General features: G+C 49.7%; 1 protein-coding gene across 2 annotated transcripts in view; it reads left to right on the top strand.

The window, feature by feature from the left end:
• GALNT6 (polypeptide N-acetylgalactosaminyltransferase 6) overlaps positions 1 to 24,657 on the top strand; it is a 40,051-nt gene extending 15,394 nt beyond the window's left edge. For both annotated transcript variants that reach the window (XM_025401569.1, XM_025401568.1), the window contains 8 exons: positions 11,363 to 11,512; positions 12,580 to 12,814; positions 16,109 to 16,226; positions 17,619 to 17,819; positions 18,671 to 18,802; positions 19,082 to 19,183; positions 20,537 to 20,689; positions 22,001 to 24,657. In XM_025401569.1, coding sequence (XP_025257354.1) covers positions 11,363 to 11,512; positions 12,580 to 12,814; positions 16,109 to 16,226; positions 17,619 to 17,819; positions 18,671 to 18,802; positions 19,082 to 19,183; positions 20,537 to 20,689; positions 22,001 to 22,114 — 1,205 coding nt within the window. In that variant the 3' untranslated portion in view covers positions 22,115 to 24,657. The remainder of the gene's footprint in view (positions 1 to 11,362; positions 11,513 to 12,579; positions 12,815 to 16,108; positions 16,227 to 17,618; positions 17,820 to 18,670; positions 18,803 to 19,081; positions 19,184 to 20,536; positions 20,690 to 22,000) is intronic.
• Positions 24,658 to 24,703: the final 46 nt, after the last annotated feature.

Below are 24,703 nucleotides of genomic sequence, written 5' to 3'. Positions count from 1 at the left end.
CATAGGTCAGAAGCCTCTTTTTTTTTTTTTTTTTTTTGAGATGGAGTTTCGCTCTTGTTGCCCAGGCTGGAGTACAATCGTGCAATCTCGGCTCACCACAACCTCCGCCTCCCAGGTTCAAGCGATTCTCCTGCCTCAGCCTCCCGAGTAGCTGGGATTACAGGCATGCGCCACCACGCCTGGCTAATTTTGTATTTTTAATAGAGATGGGGTTTCTCCATGTTGGTCAGGTTGGTCTTGAACTCCCGAACTCAGATGATCTGCCTGCCTCGGCCTCCCAAAGTGCTGAGATTACAGGCGTGAGCCACCGTGCCCAGCCAGAAGCCTCTTACAACACTAGCCACAGTGCTGTGGCAGTGATGCACCTGTAACAGGTGTGAAAAGGCATGGACTGCAGAGTCCAACACCCAGGAATTCAAATCCCAGCTCTGACCCTTCTTAGCTCTGTGACCTTGGACAAGCATTTGATCTCCCTGAACCTGTTTCCTCTTCAAAAAATGGGGGCAGACGGGGCATGGTGGCTCAAACCTGTAATTTCAGCACTTTGGGAGGCTGAAGCGGGCAGATCACTTGAGGTCAGGAGTTTGAGACCAGCCTGGCCAACATGGTGAAACGCCAAAATACAAAAAACAATTAGCCGGGTGTGGTGGTGTGCGCCTGTAGTCCCAGCTACTCGGGAGGCTGAGGCACAAGAATCACCTGAACCCAAGAGGCATAGGCTGCAGTGAGCCAAGACGGCACTACTGCTTTCCTACCTGAGCGACAGAGTGAGACTCCATCTCAAAAACACAAAACAAAAAAAGGGCTGGGCGTGGTGGTTCACGTCGGTAATCCTAGCACTCTGGGAGGCCGAAGTGGGCAGATTGCTTAAGGTCAGGAGTTCGAGACAGCCTGGCCAACATGGTGAAAACCCGCATCTACTAAAAATACAAAAATTAGCCAGGTGTGGCAGTGTGAGCCTGTAATCCCAACTACTCGGGAGGCTGAGGCAGGAGAATCGCTTGAACCCAGGAGGAGGCAGAGGTTGCAGTGAACCGAGAGCGAGACTCCGTCTCAAAAACAAAAAGAGCAGTTGAGTCCCTTACATGGTGGGGGAGGGATCTGAGATAGGTCATAAATGAGATTCATGTGCTACAGAATGGCTGGCACCAGGTAAGAGTGTCACAAGCATGCGTTCCATTTTATTCATGGTACAGGAGCAATGCGCCATGGAGTATGTAGCCAGGAGGTTCCATTTCTGCCTGGGGTGGCTAGGGCTGGTCTGAGTGGAGGCCAGATTGGAGCTGGGCCTTAAAGGATGAGTGTCTAGGAGAGAAGAGTGGATGAAGGACATTCCCGCAAGAGAATGGCATAAGCACAGTCTTAGAGACATGAATGTGTTTGTTAAAGAGATCTGGTGTGGCTGAAGCTTAGGTTTGTTATAGGAAATAAGACTTAAAAGATGTTAAATTGGGCAGGGACAGTGGCTCACCCCTGTAATCCCAGCACTTCGGGAGGCCGAGGCAGGTGGATCACTTGAGCCCAGGAGTTCGAGACAGCCTGGGCAACATGTCGAGACCTTGTCTCTATAAACATTACAAAAATTAGCCGAGCATGGTGGCATGTGCCTTTAGTTCCAGCTACTTGGGAGGCTGAGACAGAGCACGACCCTGTCTCAAAAAAAAAAAAAAAAAAAAAGTTGAATTGACATTCATGTCATGCTAAAAGCATTTATTTAGAAAGTAAGAAGGAGTCGTTGAAAGTGCTTCATCTGGATTGTGACCTCGTTTCAGAAGGATGTCAGCTTTGGAGGAGGATAATCGGCAGGAAGAGAGGCAGAGGACTCAGAGTCTGAAGAGGAAGTTCTTACACTCACTTGAGAGTAGGAAATGATGGGGCCGGAACTAGGAAGGGCTGTGGGACTGAGGCACCATTAGGCTGAGACTCTCCAGAAGCTGAATCTTCCTTGCAGGAGGCATGTGGTATCTGGAGCTCCCCCAGGTTGACCTCCTGTGCTCAAACTCCCAATAGTGAGGGCAGGAACTGACTCCACACTTTCCAGCGTAAGTGCTAGGGCCACTCCAGTAGAGCTGCTTCCTGTCCTTGTCCTCCCCTAGCCTCCCTCCTGCCTCTAGGTTAGGGGTGTTGCTGAAAAGAGGACTAGGGCTGTGGAAGGCAGTGGAAGGAAGGGCTGAGTGTGAGCCCTGTTGAGTTCATTTCTTCAGGGAGCTCACATCTTCCCAGGGAAGACAGATACTTGGCAGCACTTACAAAGCAAGGTAAGACCAGCCCGGGCAACATAACAAAATCCCATCTCTATAAAAATGAAAAATTAGCAGGCATAGTGGTATATGCCTGTGGTCCCAGCTACTTGGGAGGCTGAGGTGGGAAGATCACTTGACCCCAGGAAGTCGAGGCTGCAGTGAGCTGTGATTGCACCATTGCACTCCAGCATGGATGACAGAGTGAGACCTTGTCTCTAAAAGAGATACAAATAAAGTAAAATTGGCCAACCACAGTAGCTCATGCCTATAAACCCAGAACTTTGGGAGGCCGTGACAGGAGGATTGCTTGAGACCAGGAGTTCAAGACCAGCCTGGACAATGTAGCAAGACCCCATCTCTACACAAAATAGAAAAGTTAGCTGCGCACAGTGGCATGTGCCTGTGGTCCCAGCTACATGGAAGGCTGAGGTGGAAGGATTGCTTGAGCCCAGGAGTTTGAGACTGCAGTGAACTTTGACTACACCACTGCACTCCAGCCTAGGCAACAGAGTGAGACCCAGTCTCTAAAAAAAATAAATAAATAAATCAAGGCAAGCAAGTATCAGGGATGCAATGACAGGGTTTGGTGGATAAGGAATGTATAGATTAGGCTTCTGGAAAGGGAATAGTGAAGAGTTTGGCAGAGATGAGAGGAGCGTGGCAGTGGTCTCTAGGGAATCTTTGTAGAAATGGAAAGCTTGTATGGAATGGAAGCAAGCATATTAGTGATCCTTCCTCTCAAACCGGGTTCTTTCATTAACTTTCTCCTCCTAACCCTATGCTACCCATGCTTTGGAAGCTCTTTCACCTGAATCCCTTGTACTGGAGTGTATTAGTCCATTCTCACACTGCTATAAGAACATACCCAAGACTGGGTAATTTATAAAGGAAAGAGGTTTAATTAACTCACAGTTCTGCAGGGCTGGGGAGACCTCAGGAAACTTATAATCATAGCAGAAGGGGAAGCAAACATGTCCTTTTCATGAGGCGTCAGGAGAGAGAAGAATGAGAGCCAAGCAAAAGGGGAAGCCCCTTATAAAACCATCAGATCTCGTGAAAACTTACTATCACAAGGATAGCATGGTGGAAACTGCCCCATGAATCAATTATCTCCCACTGGGTCCCTTCTATCACATGTGGGGATTACGGGATCTACAATTCAAGATGAGATTTGGGTGGGGACACAGCCAAACCATATCATTTCACCACTAGCCCCTCCCAAATCTCATGTCCTCACATTTCAAAACACAATCATGCCTTTCCAACAGTCACCCCAAAGTCTTAGCTCATTCCAGCATTAACCCAAAAGTCCAAGTCCAAAGTCTCGTCTGAGACGAGACAAGTCCCTTTCCCTATGAGCCTGTAAAATCGAAAGCAAGTTAGTCACTTCCTAGATACAATGGAAGCACAGGCATTGTGTAAATACACCCATTTGAAATGGGAGAAATTGGCCAGAACAAAGGGGCTACAGGCCCCATGCAAGTCCAAAATCCAATAGGGCACTCATTAAGCCTTAAAGTTCCAAAGTGATCTCCTTTGACTTCGTGTCTCACATCCAGGTCACACTGATACAAGAGGTGGGCTCCCATAGCCTTGGGCATGGGGGTTCTAAACTATTAACTTATCACCCCAAATTTTGTGAGTCCATGAGCTACAAGTGCCCAGGTAGGCAACTTGTCTAACTAGCTAGACAAGTGACATAATGCCAGGCTGGCACAGGCAGCATCTAACAGGCAGAGCAGCCTGTGTTCAGTAGGGCAGAGTTGGCAGTAGCCCCAGTAGCCCCTCCAGAGCGCCTGCCCCTAGCAGGCCACCATACACAATGTTCACCTTCTCTCTGGCTGTCCTGGACTTGTTGCCCTGTATTCTCTTCTAAGGCCAATTCTCTCCTAAGGCCAATTCCAGCATCTCTAAATCATCTGCATGGTCAGGGCACACTGGCTCACACCTGTAAGCCCAGCACTTTGGGAGGCTGAGGTGGGAAAGTCACTTGAGCCCAGAAGTTCAAGACTAGCCTGGGCAACATAGTAAGACCCTGTCTCTACAAAAAAATAAAAAAATTAGGTGGGCATGGTGGTATGTGCCTGTGGTCCCAGCTAGTCGAGAGGCTGAGGTGGGAGGCTCACCTGAACTCAGGAGGTCGAGGTTGTGGTGAGCCCTGATCATGTCACTATACTCAGTATGGGTGACAGAGTAACACTCTGTCTCAAAACCAGAAACAAAACAATCACCTGCCTGAAAAACCTAAGCTAGTTATTCTTGTTTTTCTGGGTCCTGGCATCCTTTGAGAATCTGTTAAAATCCCTAGAATAGTGCACCACTGCCCACAACAATATGCAACAGCCACATTTTTGCATTTAATTCCAGGGAATTTGTGGACCCTAAGATAAACAACCCTACCCAGAGGGCTTTCAGACGCGAGAGATACTTTAAGCAACATTCAGTTCAGTGAGGAAAGGAGAAAAAAAAAAACAACTCAGATCCATGGTCAGAAATCTCTGCCATCCACAGTGGGATAAAATTTCCTACACGTTTGACTGTTTGATCAGATTAACCAGCTCTCATTACACACACACACAAACAGGACTGTCTCTGCCGAAATACAATGTCCCCTCTCTCTGTCCTCCACTCCAGGCACCCAGCAGCAGCCCTCTGAGAGTGAGTCTGAGGGCATTTGATACTATGGGGGAGGAGACCCCGTGCCGAGCTTGGGGGGCTTTTTCTTCCCCACCTCTGAGTCAGAACCAGGGCATAAACCTCATTCCTGAGTGGCTAAGTCAGCAGCCAGGGTTCCCTCCCTGTCTGGCACACTCCATCAGCTTACCTAAATTAGAGGGAAAAAAAGAAAAGAATGCAGGGCAACGGGCTAGTGAGTGAGTAATTAGGGAGCTCTTTTTGCCAGGAAAGGCTACTCTTAGTACAGGGAGCAGCCAACACAGAGGCCTGAGGCTTGACTTGTTAATGAGGCAAAAAGAAGGCAGTGTGGCTTAAACAAAGTAAGCCAGGGAGCAGAAAGAGTGCTGGTGGAGTGGATGTAAGGAGCCGGGCCCATGGCTCACGCCTGTAATTCCAGCACTTTGAGAGGCTGAGGCAGGCAAATCACTTGATGTCAGGAGTTTGAGACCAGCCTGGCCAACATGAGGAAACCCCCTCTCTACTAAAAATACAAAAATCAGCCAGGCATGGTGATGGCACCTGTAATCCCAGCTACTCAGAAGGCTGTGGCAGAAGAATTGCTTGAACCCAGGAGGTGGAGGTTGCAGTGAGCTCAGGTCACACCATTGTGCTCCAGCCTGGGCAACAAGAGCAAAACTCCATCTCAAATAATAATAATAATAATTTTTTAAAAGGCTAGCGGGACCAAATTGTGAGAACTCTAAGTCACGGGCAGTGTTTGGATTTTTCATGTGTGTATGTAGTAAAAGGTACATGACATAAAATGTATCATGTTCACTGTTTTAAGTCCAGTTTATTGATTTTAAATGCATTCACGTTATTGTGCAACCATCACCACTACCCATCCCCAGAACTTTTTTTTTCCTTTTTTAATGAGATGGGGTCTCACCATGTTGACCAGGCATGTCTTGAACTCCCAGCCTCCCAAAGTGCTAGGATTACAAGCGTGAGTCACGACACCCAGCTCAGAACTTGCTTTTTGTCATCCCAAACTGAAACTCTGTACCTATTAAACATGAATTCTCCACACTGCCCTCCCAGCAACCCCTGGCAACCACCATTCTACCTTCTGTCTCTATGGATTTGATTATCGTAAGTGGAATCATACAGTATTTGTCCTTTTGTGACTGGCTTATTTTACTTAGCATAATGCCTTCAAGATTCATCCATGTTGTAACATCTGTCAGAATTTACTTTATTTTTTATTTTTTTGAGATGGAGTTTCACTCTTGTTGCCCAGGCTGGAGTGCAATGGCGCAATCTCAGCTCACCGCAACCTCCACCTCCTGGGTTCAAGCAATTCTCCTGCCTCAGTCTCCCAAGTAGCTGGGATTACAGGCGTGCGCCGGCTCATTTTGAATTTTTAGTAGAGACGGGGTTTCTCCATGTTGGCCAGGCTGGTCTCCAGCTCCCAACCTCAGGTGATCCACCCACCTTGGCCTCCCAAAGTGCTGAGATTACAGGCGTGAGCCACCAAGCCTGGCCCAGAATTTACTTTTTAAGGCTGAATAATATTCTGTTGTATGTATACACCACATTTTGTTTGTCCATTCATTCGCTGATGGACACTGAGGCTGTTTCCGCCTTTGGCTATGTGACTAATGCTGCTGTGACACTGGTATGCAAATATCCAAGCCCCTGCTTTCAGTTCTTCAGGGTATATGTCCAAAAGTGGAACTGCTGGATCATATGGTAATTCTATCTTTAGTTTTTTTTAAGGAACCATCATACCTTTCCATAAGGAAACACCATGGATTTAAGTACAATTTGAAGCCGCTGTAGTGACATGATCTGATTGATGATTTTTAGAGAGAATTCTGCTTCTCACAGTAGCTGCCGTGTCAAGAATAGATTGAGGAGACTGGTATAGAAGAGGAGAGCAGTTCAGACATGATTGCTGGAGTGACTGTGGGGATGAGAGAGCTGGCAGTACCTGCAGATGTGCCGATTGTGGAAGGGGAGAGCAGGGGGGAATCTAGCATGACTCCCAGGTTAGAGCAGCTGGAGGGATGCTGGCACCGTGTACTGACATGAGGGAGACTGGCGGGGGCAGATTTGCGGGGGAAATCCAGAGCCCGTTTTGGGCATATGTTGAATTTTCCATTTTGTTCCACATCTAAGTGAAGATGGCAAGGTCAGGAAGGAAGCCCCAGGAGTCATCTGCATATAGATGATATTTCAGATCATGGAACTGAGTGCAGTGTCTGTGTTGGGGTCCCAGGGGTCTTGTGGACTTGAGTTTTGAGGATTGAAGCTGGTTGAGGTGCTGGAGTGTTGAACCTAAGTTGGAAGGCTGTCACCACGGGGACATGAGAGTGTGGCTGGGCTCACCGGTGCAGCCATGCTCAGCTCCGGTCTTCTCAGTTCTGGGTCCGTCCAGTAGGCCAGGGGGTGGGACAGGTGGAGGAGTATCATGAGGGGCATTGCTGAGGGGAGTTGTCTCCCTAGAAGGGCTTGAGGCCAGAGATTGGGAGCCTCTCGGGCTGAGAATCCCTGGGTCTGGCCTCGCCAGACTGGAAGGAAGGCATGGGAGAAGGGCTTTGTAGTGCTCGGGGCCCCCCTGAGGTTCACAGCTCAGTGCTTCACTGTCTCTCACCACAAAACCCACTTCCTATGATGTTTTGTCCCTGGGTTATCTCCACTACCGTGAACTTCCTGTGCGCAGAACTGGGCGAGCTCTCGGGGAAACAGCAGCCATGCTGAGGAGCCTGGGCTTCCTCCCTCCTTCCTGTCAGGGCCAGTACCTGAGGCTGCAGGTGCACTATGAGTCTCAGAGGGCAGGACCCAGACCAGGCCCCTCCCTGCCCAGAACAGCGTCTGGCACCTGGCAGCACATTGGCAGACGTTTGTGGAGTGAGTGCTGGGCTGAGGCTGCTGCATGCGGCTGATTTTGATTCCTGAGGTCCTGGCTCCCAGAGATAAGAAGCCTCATTCCTAGAGTAAGTAAGATACAGCCCCCTCCTCAGATGACTGCCTGAAGAATCCATTCATAAATGAGCTCCATGTCAGAATCACCTGTCTATCCAGTAGGATTGAAGAAGGAAAAAGCGAGCAGGGCATGGTGGCTCACACCTGTAATTCCAACACTTTGGAAGGCCGAGGTGGGCAGATCACTTGAGGTCAGGAGTTCAAGACCAGCCTGGCCAACACGGTGAAACCCCGTCTCCACAAAAAATACGAAAAATTAGCGGGGCATGGTGGCAGGTGCCTATAATCTCAGCTACTTGGGAGGCTGAGGTAGGATAATTGCTTGAACCCAGGAGGTGGATGTTGCAGTGAGTCGAGATTGTGCCACTGCACTCCAGCCTGGACAACAGAGTAAGACTCTGTCTCCAAAAAAAGAAGAAAGAAAGAAAGAAAGAAAAAAAAAGAAACATGAAAAAAAAGAAGGAAAAAGCTGAAATTCCAAATTATAGAGACTGCCCTTCTCCTAGGTGCCACTCTCCCGGGCAGTGACCAAAGAACAACTTCAACAAACCCCTTTCTCTCCCTTCTTTCTTTCCCTTTCCCTCCTGGGATCTCACACACGGAAATGGCAAGGCCTTGGACGACTGGGAGAGGAAGCAGAGACCACCTTGAAACTCGGGTACATTAAGTCCTTGGCCTTCTCATCTTAATCTGCTTCAGGATAAAAAAAAAAAAAAAAAAAAAAAAAAGTCCGTGGCCTCACTTCCCCTGGAGGGAGAAGGTGAGGAGTCCTCATATGCAGACTGGCCGGGATCCTGCTGCTGCCCTTTGTGCTTCTGCCACCCTGGGCTAGTCACTTTGAGTCTTACTTTTCCCATCTATAAACACTGGGGACAATACTCCCTGTTTCACAGAGTTGTTAACTGTCATAGAGAAGATTAAATAAGGAAGTCACCATGAAGACACCGACCTCACCTGCACAGGCACACACTCCAGCTCAGTGCTGGGTTATCGTGTGCATGTGTGCATGCATTTGTGGGAGATCAATTCCATGCAACCCCCTCAACTGCTTAATTTCAGGACCTGCCGTTTGTAGAATGCTGCATTCAGAGCAAGGCCCACGCTCTGGGCTGAGCCCACAGTCCAAAAGGAAAAGGACACACTCAGAATTGTCACATCTGTCCCCTACATCTGAAACTGCAGGCTCTCCATTCTGCACAGAACAGAACCGTGGCAGAGATAAACCAAAATGGCAGTTAGTAAAACATAGTAAGGTTTGGAATTCAGTATGTTTGAGATGAACTGCTTCAGAATAGAGCTATTCTTGGTTTGTTTGTTTTTTTTTTTTTTTTTTGAGATGGAGTCTCGCTCTGTCGCCCAGGCTGGAGTGCAGTGGCCGGATCTCAGCTCACTGCAAGCTCCGCCTCCCGGGTTCACGCCATTCTCCTGCCTCAGCCTCCCGAGTAGCTGGGACTACAGGCGCCCGCCACCTCGCCCGGCTAGTTTTTTGTATTTTTTAGTGGAGACGGGGTTTCACCATGTTAGCCCATGTTGGGATGGTCTCGATCTCCTGACCTCGTGATCCGCCCGTCTCGGCCTCCCAAAGTGCTGGGATTACAGGCTTGAGCCACCGCGCCCGGCCTGATTTGTTTTTTGTTTTGAGACAAGTCTTGCTCTGTCACTCAGGCTGGAGTACAGTGGCATGATCTCAGCTCACTGCAACCTCCGCCTCCTGGGTTCAAGCAGTTCTCTTGCCTCAGCCTCCCAAGTAGCTGGGTTTACAGGTGTTTGCCACCACACCCAGCTAATTTTTGTTTGTTTGTTTTTGTTTTTGTTTTTTTGAGACGGAGTTTCGCTCTTGTTGCCCAGGCTAGAGTGCAATGGTGCGATCTCGGCTCACTGCAACCTCCGCCTCCCAGGTTCAAATGATTCATCTGCCTCAGCCTCCCAAGTAGCTGGGATTACAGGCATGTGCCACCACGCCCAGCTAATTTTGTATTTTCAGTAGAGATGGGGTTCCTCCATATTGGTCATGCTGGTCTTGAACTTCCGACCTCAGGTGATCCACCCGCCTCGGCCTCCTGAAGTGCTGGGATAACAGCCATGAACCAGTGCACCCAGCCTAATTTTGTATTTTTAATAGCGGCAGGGTCTCGCCATGTTGGCCAGGCTGGTCTCAAATTCCTTGGTGCAAGTGATCCATCTGCCTTGGCCTCCCAAGTGCTGGGATTACAGGAGTGAGCCACCGTGCCCAGTCAGAATAGAGCTATTATTAATGCTCTAAGGATTTCACATTAAATTACGGGGCCGTGAAATAAACTCTTCTTTGAAAGGAGTTGGAGGTCTCAGTAGAGACATCTTCCCTTCAAAAAGTTTTCCCTGCTCCTCAAATCCAGGAGATTTGACCCTTCTTTGGGACCCACACCCCAGCACTACCTCTGTTAGATCACGGATCACCTGCCCTGGAATCGCCTGTTTCCTGGTCGACCTTGCTTCTGGGTGGTGGTTCCTTAGGACAAATGGTCAAGCCGGCTGGGCTCGCCACTGTGCCTGGTCCATGGTAGGTGCTTGGGGCAAGTATTTTCTTAATGTAATTAAAAAGTTGCTGGGCATGTTTTCACCTTAAAGAATTCTATCTGCAGAGGAGGTTACAAAGGGGATGAGAGTCAGCTGTCCCGCTGCTGATCCAGCAAGCAAGGAGTCACCATTTGTGTATGCCCACCCATCGACGTTACTGTGAAGAGCCTGGAAGGCAGGGAATCCTGGACACTGGAAAACAACTGTGCAATGGAGCTGTGGAATCGCAGCTCTGGCAGATGGTGGCTGAAAGGGTGGAGAGACTGAGGGAGGCATCTGAGAGCCTCTGTCAGAAGTCTGTACTTGGGCCAGGCATGGTGGCTCATGCCTGTAATCCCAGAACTTTGGGAGGCCGAGGTAGGTGAATCACTTGAGGCCAGGAGTACAAGACCAGCCTGGCCAACATGGTGAAACGCTGTCTCTACTAAAAATATAAAAATTAGCCAGACGTGGTTGCACGCACCTGTGGTCCTAGCTACTCAGGAGGCTGAGGCGGGAGAATTACTTGAGCCCAGGAGGTGGAGGTTGCATTAAGCCAAGATCGCACCATTGCACTCCAGCCTGGGTGACAGAGTGAGACTCCGTCTCAACAACAACAACAACAACAACAAAGTTTGTACTTGATGTGTGACCACAGAAACACAACTCTGAGGTGCTGTCCCTGACATTAGAGAGGGTGCCCAGGTGAACAGGCATAGGATCTAGCACCACAGAGCCAGTGCCCTGGTGAGGCAGGTTTGATCACAGACAGGCAGGCAGGGCTTCGTTCTTCCTCTCTCCATCTTCCCTGTTAACCTCCTTCCCCGGCTCCGGCTTCTGTGGGATGGTTCAGTGCAGCGGGTGTTGGGGGTTTAAAATTCAGGCCTGCTAGAGGCCTGAGAGCCCCTAGGTTGGTGCCCACAGGGGACTGGGTATATGACAAAGTGGTGGACTGGCCACAATGACACCGTCCCTTCCAGAACACCTAAAGGAGAAGCTGGAGCAGTACGTGAAGCAGCTGCAGGTGGTGAAGGTGGTGCGGCAGGAGGAGCGGAAGGGGCTGATCACTGCCCGGCTGCTGGGGGCCAGCGTGGCACAAGCGGAGGTGCTCACGTTCCTGGATGCCCACTGTGAGTACGAGGGCACCAGCCTGGGCGTAACCTGGAGGCTCCCTCCCTGTTAGAATGAGCCAGGGCCGCAGCCTCACCAAGGCCCCTTCCTGTTCTCTGTTCCGGGAGCAAAGGAGGCTTGGGACCCACTCCAGCTACCTCTACTCCTTTCTCACCCCAATCCCAAGGATGTTTCATCAAGAGAACAAAGCCCTAAAACAACTGGTGACCCCAAAATCACTGGAAGTGTGATCTGGGGCCCCAGACACTCATCCACCCCTGTACTCCCCATCTGCACCTTGTTCTGAGCTTGGGCCCTCAGAGAGGCCTCCTGTTATGACTTAGAACTGGCTTGTTTGGGGCTTTCTTCTAGGGCAACATGGAGCCAGGAAGGCCTCCTTCTTGCCCAAGACCAAAACACCTCCCCACTGTTGTGGGGGGTGAAATCTTTTCCCTAGGAGTGTTGATATATAGGGGAAGCTCTAGACTTGGAGTCAGAATTCTTGGTTTGCATTCTGTCCCTGCCACTAACAGTCTCAGTTTCCTCATTTGTAAAATAGGAGTGAGGATACTAACCTTACTGAACAGAACTATTACTCTGAGGGCCGAATGAAGTAATACATGCAGAAGCTCAGTGAAAATCTCAAAGAGCCAGACAAATGAAAGAGATTATTCTTCTACAATTGGGGCTGAAGCTTGACATGCAGATGCCCCTGGGAGGGGGAACACCCTCTTCTGAAATCCACACGTGGGCCGGGAGGGCTGAGCCAATGGATCAGCTGGAACCCCTGAAGATACCATCCAGGGCCTCCCTGTGCTTTTGGGTCACCTGAGTTGACCATGTTACTCCCCAGAGACCTCCGTTCTCCCTGCCAAAGCTGCCTCCGCCTTTGGGGGTAGAGGGGTGGTAGGAGGGTTTTAGGAAATTCTGTGTGCTCCTTGCAGCGGTGAGGCTTGCTGTCCTCCTCTGCCTGTAACCCGGGAGTAGGTGAAAGGTCTCTTGTCTTCCTGGGTGTTCCCCCGACGATGCAGCTTGGGCTCAGCTGTGGGCAGGACCCTGATTGCTGCCTCCTGGTTGGGGCCTGCAGGTGAGTGCTTCCACGGCTGGCTGGAGCCCCTCCTGGCTCGAATCGCTGAGGACAAGACAGTGGTGGTGAGCCCAGACATCGTCACCATCGACCTTAATACTTTTGAGTTCGCCAAGCCCGTCCAGAGGGGCAGAGTCCACAGCCGAGGCAACTTTGACTGGAGCCTGACCTTCGGCTGGGAAACACTTCCTCCACATGAGAAGCAGAGGCGCAAGGATGAGACCTACCCCATCAAGTAAGGACCGCAGCCTGGTGAGCCCCCAACCTGGCCCCAGCCCTACCCAGTTCCAGGAACCTGTGCCATCTCACATCAACGTTTGTAAGGTGCTCTATCAAGCACTCGCCATATTATGTTTAATCCTCACTCCCTATGAAGCAGGTACAATGATTAGCTTTATAGAGAGAATACTAAGGCTCATAGTGATCAACACTGACCTAAGATCATGCAGCTAGCAACAGTGGAGCAAGGACACCCTTCCTGGCCTGTCTGGCCCTAACTGTGGCACTGCACTGCCTCACACCATGACAGTTTGCTCTTATTCACCACTTACCATGTGCCAGGCACTGAACTAAGGGCTTTACATTCTTTAGTTTATTCCTCCCTACACATAAAAGGACATGGCCCATGCTTGCAGATGGGGCAAGAGATGTGATGGAGGCCATTATGGAATAGTCACTGTCATAAGAGGGAGTGTTGTGTGCCCCCAGGAGACTGTATTTGAAAAGACTCAGAATATAATGAAAGAAAATAGACATATTTTCTGCAGCATGAAGTCTGTAGCAGTTGCCCTGAACTTCTTTGGTGAAGGGCCAGATGATAAATATTTTCGGCTTTGCCAGCCACATATAGTTTGCTGCATATTCTTCTTAATTTTTTATTTTTTTAACAAACATTAAAAAATGTATAACCAATTTTTTTGCCCCAGAGGCTTCTAAAAACAGGCAGCCAGATTTTGCCCACAGGCTTTTATGTGCCAGCCTCTGAGCTGCAGGGTAGACAGTTGGAAGTCAACCCACTGTTTAATGCTCACTGGGCTCACCTTCCCCTCTTACACCCACCCTGTCCTCCCCTCTCCAGACTGCCTGTTGGTGTTATTGGAGACTGTAAGTTTATTTTAACAGTTGTCTCAGACAAACCGAGTTGAGGAGTGACTTTTAGTGTAGCCAGTGGTTTGGGATTATTTGTGTCATTGTTATCTTAGACTGGCCAGGATACTTAAGGGTCAACTGAACATACATCCGGGATGGAGGGAAGCAGAGGTTGGAGATACAGTAGCCAGAGATAAGAGGGAAGGTTTGAAAGGAGGAAAGGATTAGTGCTTCTTCCTCTCCATGTGCCCAGAACCCTAAAAACTGCTGTCCATGCCAGGCACAGTGGCCCATACCTGTAATCCCAGCTAGATGAGAGGCTGAGGTGGATTAGGTGGATTGCTTGAGCCCAGGAGTTTAAGAACATCCTGGGCAGCATAGCAAGACCCATCTCTTAAAAAAGAAAAAGAAAAGGAAAAAAAAAAAAACAAAAACCTGCTCAGAGTCCCAGTAGAAAGGAACTCAGGTGAATGCCACAGGGAGAAATCCCACAGATCCTGAACAGCCAGCTGCTTGGTCTCCACTAGGAGAGAAGGAAAGAAAAAGGCAAAAGAGAGAAAAGAAATTTGAACTTCTCACTGACCCAATGCTTGTTTCATAGCTGCCTTTTGTTTGGTGTGCACAGCAACAGATCCCCACCCCCACGCCAGTGACCAGGCACGCAGCGGCACAGTCAGAAAGAGGGTACCTGGCCCCCACCCATCACTGACGTCGCAGGCTTCAATGTCCAAGGGCCATACAACTGGAAGACAAATCTCCAGTGTTTGAGGAATGAATATGCTCCTTGGCCCACATGCCCTGGTAGCATGCATGGCTTGCCGAGGCTCTTCACGTAGTGCCCCCACCCCAGGAGGACTGCTGACGGTCCCCTCCTGGCCTCCCATCTCAAACCAACCACAGCCTAAGAGGAGAGTCAGAGGATCCTAGGGGTAGGCCAGGACATACAGGGTGTTTACTAGAGGTTGCCTGTGGTCGTGAATTTACAGTGAAGCTTCCCATGCAGGGTTTGTCCTCATAACTAATCCATCAGTGACTTCTCAGTCTGGGAGGCCTCTCAAAGACAAGACTCAGGGCCTGTGGGGGAGGAAGCAGGTTGGCTTCCAGGTGCTGCTCTGCAGCTCCAGCACTCTCTGAGCTTCTCAGGGTGCTACTTGGGCTGGTTTAAGAACCCTGGGAGAGGCCGAAGCCTCTTCCAAAGTGATAGGAAGCCAGCCTGAGCATGAGGGTTTCCCAACTGAAATTCCTTCCAGAAAGTGGCTGCAGGAGCCAACTTCGGAGAGACAAGAGCAACCACAGGGTAACACCAGAGTCGCGTTCCTGGGTAGTCACCTCGATGGATCAGCGGAATGAACAGTGATTGAGCCCCAGCTGTGTGTAAGGCACCTGGATAGGTTCTGGGGTTACAGGGGTTTCCATATCTTTCTGCTTGGTTGTACCACATGAAGCCACCCACTGAGGGCAGCAAAGCCCTACCCATGCCAGGCTGGCCCAGACACAGAAGCCAACAGCTGATGATTGTGCTCCTGCCCTGTCTCCCCGGCCCCCACCCCCCATTCCATCTTGCGTATACTTCCCCGGGTCCGCTTGGATACCCTAACGCTTAGCCCAGTCCCTCTTAGAAGCAACCTGCTATCTAAACTCTAGGAATTAGATGTTTTTGTCAATTTATCTCATCTTGAGTCCACACCTCCCTGCCTGTGTCTAAAAGCCAGAATCTTTTTATAACCTTCTAAATGTTCCCTATAGCCCAAATTGAGCTTGATCTCACCTGACTTTCCACTGTTTCCCAGAGCACCGCTTATCAGCTTTCTCTGTTAAAAGCAACTGGCAACTTCTCCCTAAATCTACAGTTTCTCATGCAGTATAAATCACCAGGGATAGGCACCTACTAAAACTATGGCTTAATAGTCCCTGAAGGGCAGAGCCCCTGAAACAGAATGGAGTCAGCCCAGCTGATAATATTCATTCATTCATTCATTCATGGTTGGAATCCTGCCTATGTTCAAAAACAATTTCACACAGCTTCTGAAAGTTGAGTATCTCCTAGGCTCCAGGCACTTTGCTGCCAAAAACTAACTAATGATAGCTTTAACCTCTGTGACTAGATTGAACTCTGGGGGAATGGGATCTTTCTCTGTTCTGTGTGTCCATCATGTAGCACGGGCCCTGGTGGCCAGTGTTACGTGCATCCTAGGTTGAACGAATCAATGAGTGCCTTTTAGAGGATAATTACATATTTCCTTGACCTGGTCCTAGAAGGGGAAGAGGACATAGTAAAAGCTAAATGATGAGTGAGTTAGTGGACGAGGGGCTGCACGTCCTGAGAAAGAGGATAGGAGGGGGAGGTAGGTTAGGAGGGGAGTCCACAAACAGCTTTCCCCGCCAGGCTCCGCTCCTCCTCTCCCAGAAGATGCACATGCTTCTCCCTCTGTCTCTCCAGATCCCCGACGTTTGCTGGTGGCCTCTTCTCCATCTCCAAGTCCTACTTTGAGCACATCGGTACCTATGATAATCAGATGGAGATCTGGGGAGGGGAGAACGTGGAAATGTCCTTCCGGGTGAGAGTGAAGAGGGCTTCGGGGGGAACCACAACATCCCAGGGGACAGCTTGAGAAATATTTCTCAGGCAGTGGTGGCATCAGGGACATCCCATCTGGAACTGAACTGGAAAGGGTAGCTAGTTCCCAATGTGGCTCTGCCTCTTTTCTGCTCCCCGTGTCCATGGCAGTAGGGCTTGGGCAATCAGCTTGGACAGCTCAAAATAAACTACTAGGCACAGCTTCTCAGAGGGAAGGAATAATAGGGGTAATGAGGACTGGACATCTGGAGACTGGGGACTCTTTTGCGATGTCTGTGGGAAAGGGTTAGGGTGAAGATAGAAACAGGTTAGTATGTTCACAACTAGGGCTAGAAAAAAAAAAAAAAACAGATCAGTAACCAGTCATCATCCTTTTTCTGGAAAAATCAGGCTCCCCTTCCCAGTTCAAAGGACATATGCCCTGGTAACCTTTGAAGTTTCCCTCCCTATGCTCAATAAGCCCTTCATAACAGTTAGAGAAGATGGTGGCCCTAACTCTGGTGGACCCCAGAACCCTGAGAGATTCCAGGAATTAGGCAAATCAGGATTAGGTCAGGAAGAAAGAATTGCCTCTCCATGAAACCTACACAAATCTCCATGCCATGGAAAACTAATTAGTAAGTAGATGAGTTCATTTATGAAGTCACCTCTCATGGTGCCTGATGAGTATTAAGCACATAATGGATGCCTGCTGTTACTATAATGATGATGTATTTCTGTTGCTCCCACACTAAACTGAATAACAACATACCTTCCCATCTAAAACCCAAGAGAGAAACCAGTGGAAGGGATGTCTTCAGCCAGCCCACCAGCATAGAAAAGGGTCACCTGCCAATCACCCCAACTCCCAGCAGCCCAATACTAGGCTCCTCCGTGAGCCTCTGACCTCTGTTGACCCTCCTAGGCAGCCAGTGTGCTAAGGGCCCAGGTGACTACCACTGGCCACCTAGCAGCCAACTATCCTTGCTATTAATTAACACACTGATGCTCTGGTTTTTATCACCTGAGCGAGCTGATAAACTCACATTTCCAGGTCAAAAAGCCAAGTGATCAGAGCTCAGAGTAGGTATACAGGCATAGGGAACAAAAATTAACCAGCAGGCTTTTCCCTAAAGTGGGCCCTGGTAAACACAGGACCCTGCAGTCTCTCTGTGCTTAAGTCAGAGTGAACCAACATCAGAAAGCCTGAGATTGTGTAGTCATGGCCTAGGAAGAAGCCTGGTCAGTCTCCTTTTTTCCAGGGAGAGACAGCAGCATTTGCCCAAGTTCTTGGACCTGGGATCTGGTGCCCTGGGAATAGAATAGAGCTGCTTGTGGGGACACTGTCCCACCTAGCCCGCTGAAGGCCTCGTCCTGTCTCCTCTTACATCAGGTATGGCAGTGTGGGGGCCAGCTGGAGATCATCCCCTGCTCTGTCGTAGGCCATGTGTTCCGGACCAAGAGCCCCCACACCTTCCCCAAGGGTACTAGTGTCATTGCTCGCAATCAAGTGCGCCTGGCGGAGGTCTGGATGGACAGCTACAAGAAGATTTTCTATAGGAGAAATCTGCAGGCAGCAAAGATGGCCCAAGAGGTGAGAAGAAATGGTCCTCAGAGAGGTTTAGATGAAGAGAAGTATGGCCCCCAGACCCTGTTCATGGGCCTAATGGCTGGGGCCCACCTCATCTCTACCATCTGGTGCCTGCCTTCACCCTCAGGGCCCTGTGAGCTAGAGCCCAGGAGAAGGCCACAGGGCACATAGTTTTTGAAAGCTAGAGAATGTTGTCCCTACGCATAGAGTCTCTGCATCCCTTCGGAGGGGAAGGGAGGGAAAAGAGATTTAGGGGAAGAGCCTCTTACAGGAGGAATGACTCTGAGAGCCTCGGCATTGGGGAGTGGGACATAATTGTCTGGGGAGTCACAAGAGATGGACCGATAAGCAGGGGACTCCAAAGCTAAGGCGGGGTGTTTGGGATTGAATGTGAGGCTGGGACAGTAGCTTCAACAGGTCCTGAGTGGGAATGAACATGAGAGACAGTAGTCCCAGTTGCTTTATACTATCTGCACTACTTCAGTCCAGACAGAAAGGTCAAAGACTGGTGGAACTGGCTGGGTGTGGTGGCTCACGCCTGTAATCCCAGCACTTTGGGAGGCTGAGGCGGGCAGATCACCTAAGGTTAGGGGTTTGAGACCAGCCTGGCCAACATGGTGAAACCCCATCTCTACTAAAAATAAAAAAATTAACCGGGCATGGTGGCGTGTGACTGTAGTCCCAGCTACTCGGGAGGCTGAGGCAGGTGAATCACTTGAACCCAGAAGGGGAAGGTTGCAGTGAGCCGAGATCGTGCCACTGCACTCCAGCCTGGGTGACAGAGTGAGACTCCCTCTTAAAAAAAAAAAAACAACTGGTGGAACTGATCCTTAGGGGGCTGGCTTGGTTGACAGAAATCCTTCGGTGACATTTCGGAACGACTGCAGCTGAGGGAACAACTGCACTGTCACAGCTTTTCCTGGTACCTGCACAACGTCTACCCAGAGATGTTTGTTCCTGACCTGACGCCCACCTTCTATGGTGCCGTAAGTCTTGAGAACCAACCTGCCTGCGTGGGAGGTTCCCTGCCTGCCCCACAGAGGGGTTCAGTCCTGCCCTTTCCAGCCTCTGGGGCTCTGCAGCTCACTTTGCTGTTAGCTCCAGGCATGTGGGTTAATGCACAGAGGAGAGAAATGACAGGGGAAATCCAGCCATGCAAATTTGTTGCAGTTGACTGGAATTTGTTCCAGTGGGGCCCCATACCACACAGGAGGAACCTCCTGACTGTGTCATCCTGCTTCCCCTCTCTGCTCACCCTTCTGCAGATCAAGAACCTCGGCACCAACCAATGCCTGGATGTGGGTGAGAACAACCGTGGGGGGAAGCCCCTCATCATGTACTCTTGCCACGGCCTTGGCGGCAACCAGGTATGCAGCCCACCCATCTCCGGAGCATTTCCTCTCCTCACCAGCTCCCTTTCTCTACCCTAAAGAGTCCTTTCCTGAGGACTGGGAGGGAGGAGATATGATCCCTGCCCTCAGGAAGCTTCCAGTCAGAGGAGAAGGCATAACACACACAAGGTCTGAATAAGGGACATCCAGAGAGAACGAGGCATTGGTGCTGGGTGTGAGAAGGGGATGGGAGGGAGGGTTGTTCATCAGAGGAGGCTTGCTGAAGAAGGCTAGCTGCTGGGGGATATTTAGGGGTGATTGTGGAAAATTTTCGAGCACACCCCATCACCTACACTCAACTTCTATCTTCAATGCATCTTCTGCCCAGAAGCTACCACTCAGTTGATCCTACCACCTTGCAGTGACCCCAAAACTAGGTGCCCAGCACTAGTAAGAGAGAGGCACTAAAAACAGAGCCGGAGTGGGGAAAGGAGTGGTGTGGGCCGCTGAACAAGCCTGCTGGCATATACAGGTGAAGACAGTCATTCTAGAGCAGTTTCCTGTACCACTGGCCTGCAAGATGATTTCTGGTGGTACACTGAAGAACATTTTTTATTTTAATAGTAATTTATTAGCAAAAATAGAACAAGCATATCACATGATTTCACTGATGTTACTTAAAATGAGGCTAAGTTAAATTTAATTTTAATCTAATTTAAAGGAAATGTGATTAGGCACAATAGCTCACATCTGTAATCCCAGCACTTTGGGAGGGTGAGGCAGGTGGATCACTTGAGCCTAAGAGTTTGAGACCTGTCTGGGCAACATAGCAAGACACCCTGTCTCTATAAAAATTTTTTTAAAAATTAGCCAGGTATGGTGCCACACCCCTGCAGTCTCAGCTACTCAGGAAGCTGATGTGGGAGGATCACTTGAACAAAGGAATTCAAGGTTGCAGTGAGCTATGATCATGCCGCCACACTCTTAGCCTAAGCAACAGAGCAAGACCCTGCCTCAAAAAAAAAAAAAAAAAAAAAAAAAAGCGAGAGAGAAAGAAAACATATCGGTTGGGCACAGTGGCTCACACCTGTAATCCCAGCACTTTGGGAGGCCAAGGTGGGAGGATCACTTGAGCTCAGGAGTTTGAGACCAGCTTGGGCAACACAGAAAGACCCCATGTCATAAAAAAGAATTTTATATATATATAATTCCAGTATAACCCTGATATAGTAACAATCCTGAAGGCAGCACATAAATGAGTAAAGTCTTGGCATGGCCTCACATTCACTCTCCTCCCCAGGAGACCATGCATGGTTGACAGCTCAGGGCAGGTGGCTTTGGAAGGCTGGGGGCAAACTCTCCCCCTGCTTCTCTTGTCTTGATTTCCAGTACTTTGAATACACAACTCAGAGGGACCTTCGCCACAACATTGCAAAACAGCTGTGTCTACATGTCAGCAAGGGTGCCCTGGGCCTTGGGAGCTGCCACTTCACTGGCAAGAATAGCCAGGTCCCCAAGGACGAGGAATGGGAATTGACCCAGGTGAGTTGGTATCCAGAAAGCTCAGAATCAAGAACTTGAGGCCGGGTGTGGTGGCTCACTCCTGTAATCCCAGCACTTTGAGAGGCCAAGGCGGGTGGATCACAAGGTCAGGAGTCCGAGACCACCTGGCCAACATGGTGAAACCCCATCTCTACTAATAATACAAAAATTAGCTGGACGTGGTGGCCGGCGCCTGTAATTCCAGCTACTCAGGAGGCTGAGGCAGGAGAATTGCCTGAACCCAGGAGGCGGAGGTTGCAGTGAGCCGAGATCATGCCATTGCACTCCAGCCTGGGTGACGGAGCGAGACTCCATCTTGGAAAAAATAAAAAATAAAAAAAGAACTTGAGGCCACATCTGCCCATCTATATTTTCTTAATTTTCTTCCTGAAACGCCATGGGGTGGAGTAGAGCAATGTAGAAGGTAGGTGAGTATGGGCGTGGCAACAGGCAGGGTTCTTGGGGCTTAAAGGGTATTTGGTGATGACTGATGTAAAAATGGGGTGAGAGGTTATGGTTCATGGCTAGCTCTGCCATGGTTGAAGCATTTTTAGGCTGAACCCAATTAGAAGAAGGTGAAGAGTCATTCATAGTTCCTGCTTGTCCTCTGTGTCCTAGGCTCAAAGCTAGGCACTCACATACCTGGGTCCAGTTAATCTTTCAGAGGCTCTTTCCAAGCAGGAATAGTCACTGTTTCTACAGATGAGCTGGAGCCGGAGGAAGCCCAGCATGTCTGTGACTGGCCCAAGACCCACCACTAGTAAATATCAGGCCTGGGATTCAGCCCCAGATGGGTCTGACTTGAAAGCATGGGCTCTTTCCATTACACCACACTGCTCCAGGATATGCCATGTAACCGCCACCATGCTGAGCTCAAGCCAGCACCCCGAGTGAGCCTCCCTACTTCACTCCAGCTTAGGAAAGAGGAACCTAACCTGGAGGCTGCAGGGAAGGGAGCAGCCTAAACATAATGCAAGGCAGAAAATTGGAGGTGGAGCAGTGGCCCTGGGTCTGAGCCTAGCCATCTGGGGGCGGGGGAGGCCCTGAAAGCATTTTTCTCTCAGCCCACGATCTTGTCTTTCACCATTTCATCCACTCAGGCTGAAGCTGGGGATGGGGATTTGGTACCAGACAGAGATGGGAACTCAGGAATGTGTCTCATGAGAGGGCAGGAAAGGAATGGGGAAGTGTCGTCTTTGTGCCTTGTGGGGTTCCCTTGGCCTTTTATCAATTGTACCCCATCGCATTGTCCCCGGTAGCACTGTTAGAGGTTTGTGGCCCAGATTGACCCTTTGCTCTGTCATCTTTTAGGATCAGCTCATCAGGAACTCAGGATCTGGTACCTGCCTGATATCCCAGGACAAAAAGCCAGCCATGGCCCCCTGTAATCCCAGTGACCCCCATCAGTTGTGGCTCTTTGTCTAGGACCCAGATTATCCCCAGAGAGAGCCCCCACAAGCTCCTCACGAAACAGGATTGCTGATGTCTGGGAACCTGATCACCAGCTTCTTGGGAGGCCGTAAAGATGGATTTCTAAACCCACTGGGTGGCAAGGCAGGACCTTCCTACTCCTTGCAACAACATTGGGCCCATTTTCTTTCCTTCACACCAACGGAAGAAACCATTAGGACATGTATTTAGCCTAGGGTTTTCCTGTTCTAGAAACAGAGGCTTCCAAAGTAGGGAAGGTAGCTGGGGGAGGGTTCAGGGCAGCAATGCTGAGCTCAAGAAAAGTACTTCAGGCTGGGCACGGTGGCTCATGCCTGAAATCCTAGCACTTTGGGAAGACAAGGTGGGAAAATGGCTTGAGCCCAGGAGTTCAAGACCGGCCTGAGCAACACAGTGAGGATCCCATCTCTATGCCCGCCCCTGCCCCCTCACCAAAAAAGAAAAATAGCTGGGCATGGTGGCTTACGCCTGTAGTTGCAGCTACTCAGAAGGCTGGGGTGGGAGGATTGTTTGCGCCCCGGAGGTTGAAGCTACAGTGAGCCTTGATTGTGTCACTGCACTCTAGCCTGGGCAACAGGTGAGACTCTATCTCAAAAAAAAAAAAAAAAAAAGAAGAAGAAAAAGAAGAAGAAAAGAAAAGTACTTCTACAGCCATGTCCTGATTCCTTGATCATCCAAAGTACCTGCAGAGTCCAGTGAAATGGTATTTTTTGGCTGGGCACAGTGGCTCACACCTGTAATCCTAGCACTTTGGGAGGCCAAGGCAGGTGGATCACCTGAGGTCAGAAGTTTGAGACCAGCCTGGACTACATGATGAAACTCCATCTCTACTAAAAGTACAAAAATTAGCTGGGCATGATGGCACACACCTGCAGTCCCAGCTACTTGGGAGGCTGAGGCAGGAGAATCGCTTGAACTCAGGAGGCAGAGGTTGCTGTGAGCCAAGACCACACCATTTCACCCCAGCCTGGGCAACAAGAGCAAAACTCCATCTCAAAAAAAAAAGTATATTCTAACAGATGGATCAGAGGTCTGAGAGATCCTCCCTTGCTAATATTACCCAAAGTCTGTAAACTATTTACAGATATCTCCCTGACAGGTGTCCTTTATCTTACTTTATCTGTACAATAATCCTGTGAGAAAGACAGGACAGAAACCACTGTGCCCATTTTACAGATACAAAAACTGAGACACAGGTAAAGGGGCTTGTCTGTAGTCCCATAGCTAGCAGATGGCTGGAGCCAAGACTGAGGTTTGTTCTTCAATGCTGAGCCAGGGCTCCTTCCACTGCACCACAAGAACACTAGACCACTTGCCACCAGCCTTCTTGTTCCCTCTTCCTCCATTCTGATCATTTCTAGCTGGCTGGCCTCCACAGAGCATAGGAAAACAGAGCCAGAGCCAGGCGCGGTGGCTCATGCCTATAATCTCAACACTCTGGGAGGCCGAGCCAGGTGGATAACCTGAGGTCAGGAATTAGAGACCAGCCTGGCCAACATGGTGAAACCCTATCTCTACTAAAAATATAAAAATTAGCCGGGCATGGTGGCGCACACCTGTAATCCCAGTTACTCGGGAGGCTAAGGCAGGAGAATTGCTTGAATCCGGGAGGCAGAGGTTGCAGTGAGCCAAGATCGCGCCACTGCACTCCAGCCTAGGCAACAAGAGCAAAACTCTTATCTCCAAAAAAAAGAAAAGAAAAGAAAAACAGAGCCAGGTAGCTACTGTGAAGACAGCACACTTAGGAATCCTGGGATGTTAGTGTTAAAAGAAAGCTCCTAGAGCCAGTGATTCTCAAGTTTGTCCCAGAACCCTTTTTTCTAAACCCCATATAAAAGGTAGATTAAAAAAACAAAGTAGCATGAGTGAAATTAAGAGAGGGACAGGCAACGCCTTCCAGCCCCTAACTTCTAAAGGTCTGGAAGCACAACGTGAAAATCATGTAGCCCAACCCTATCATTTTCACATTATGAAACTGAGTCCAGATAAGTGAATCTGTCCAAGGTCACTCAACAAGATATCAGTAGCCCTGAGGGTAAGGACTCTGATAAGGCGCGGGAGGGTCCTGGAAAGCCTGAGGCAGGAGGAAGAGTGTGCAGAGTTGAGCGTGTCTAGAAGGCTGATCCACTGCTGGGTCTACATCAAGGCCCCATGGGGAGCAGACCCGACTGCACATGGCTCTTTTGCTGGAAGAAGAGCATGGCTGTGCAGAAGACTAGAATTTCATCTGGGAAGGCTTCTTTGGACTGTCAGTAGCAGGATTTCACCAAATGAGGGTGCTATGGGACCACAGTTGTCTCTTGTTCCCATGCAACTCAACCCTGCAGGAGGCCTCCCACATCCCTGAGAGCCTTCTGGACCCTATAGAGGAGATATTCTTGGGTAGGCCAGCCAAACGGAGAGGAGAGAGTGGCCAGGATACGACCTGGAGTAGGGAAGGGAAAAAGTTCCCAGAAAGAAGAGAATTGGATGAGAGGTCTCAGTGGAGATAAAGGTTTTCTGGCATTGGTCAAGGAAACCCACGTTGTGTTCCTCATACCTGTGTTGTCCCTTAGCCGAGTTAGT

Source organism: Theropithecus gelada, chromosome 11 (assembly GCF_003255815.1).
Source record: "Theropithecus gelada isolate Dixy chromosome 11, Tgel_1.0, whole genome shotgun sequence".
Lineage (NCBI taxonomy): Eukaryota > Metazoa > Chordata > Mammalia > Primates > Cercopithecidae > Theropithecus > Theropithecus gelada.
This window is presented reverse-complemented; position numbering and strand designations above follow the sequence as displayed.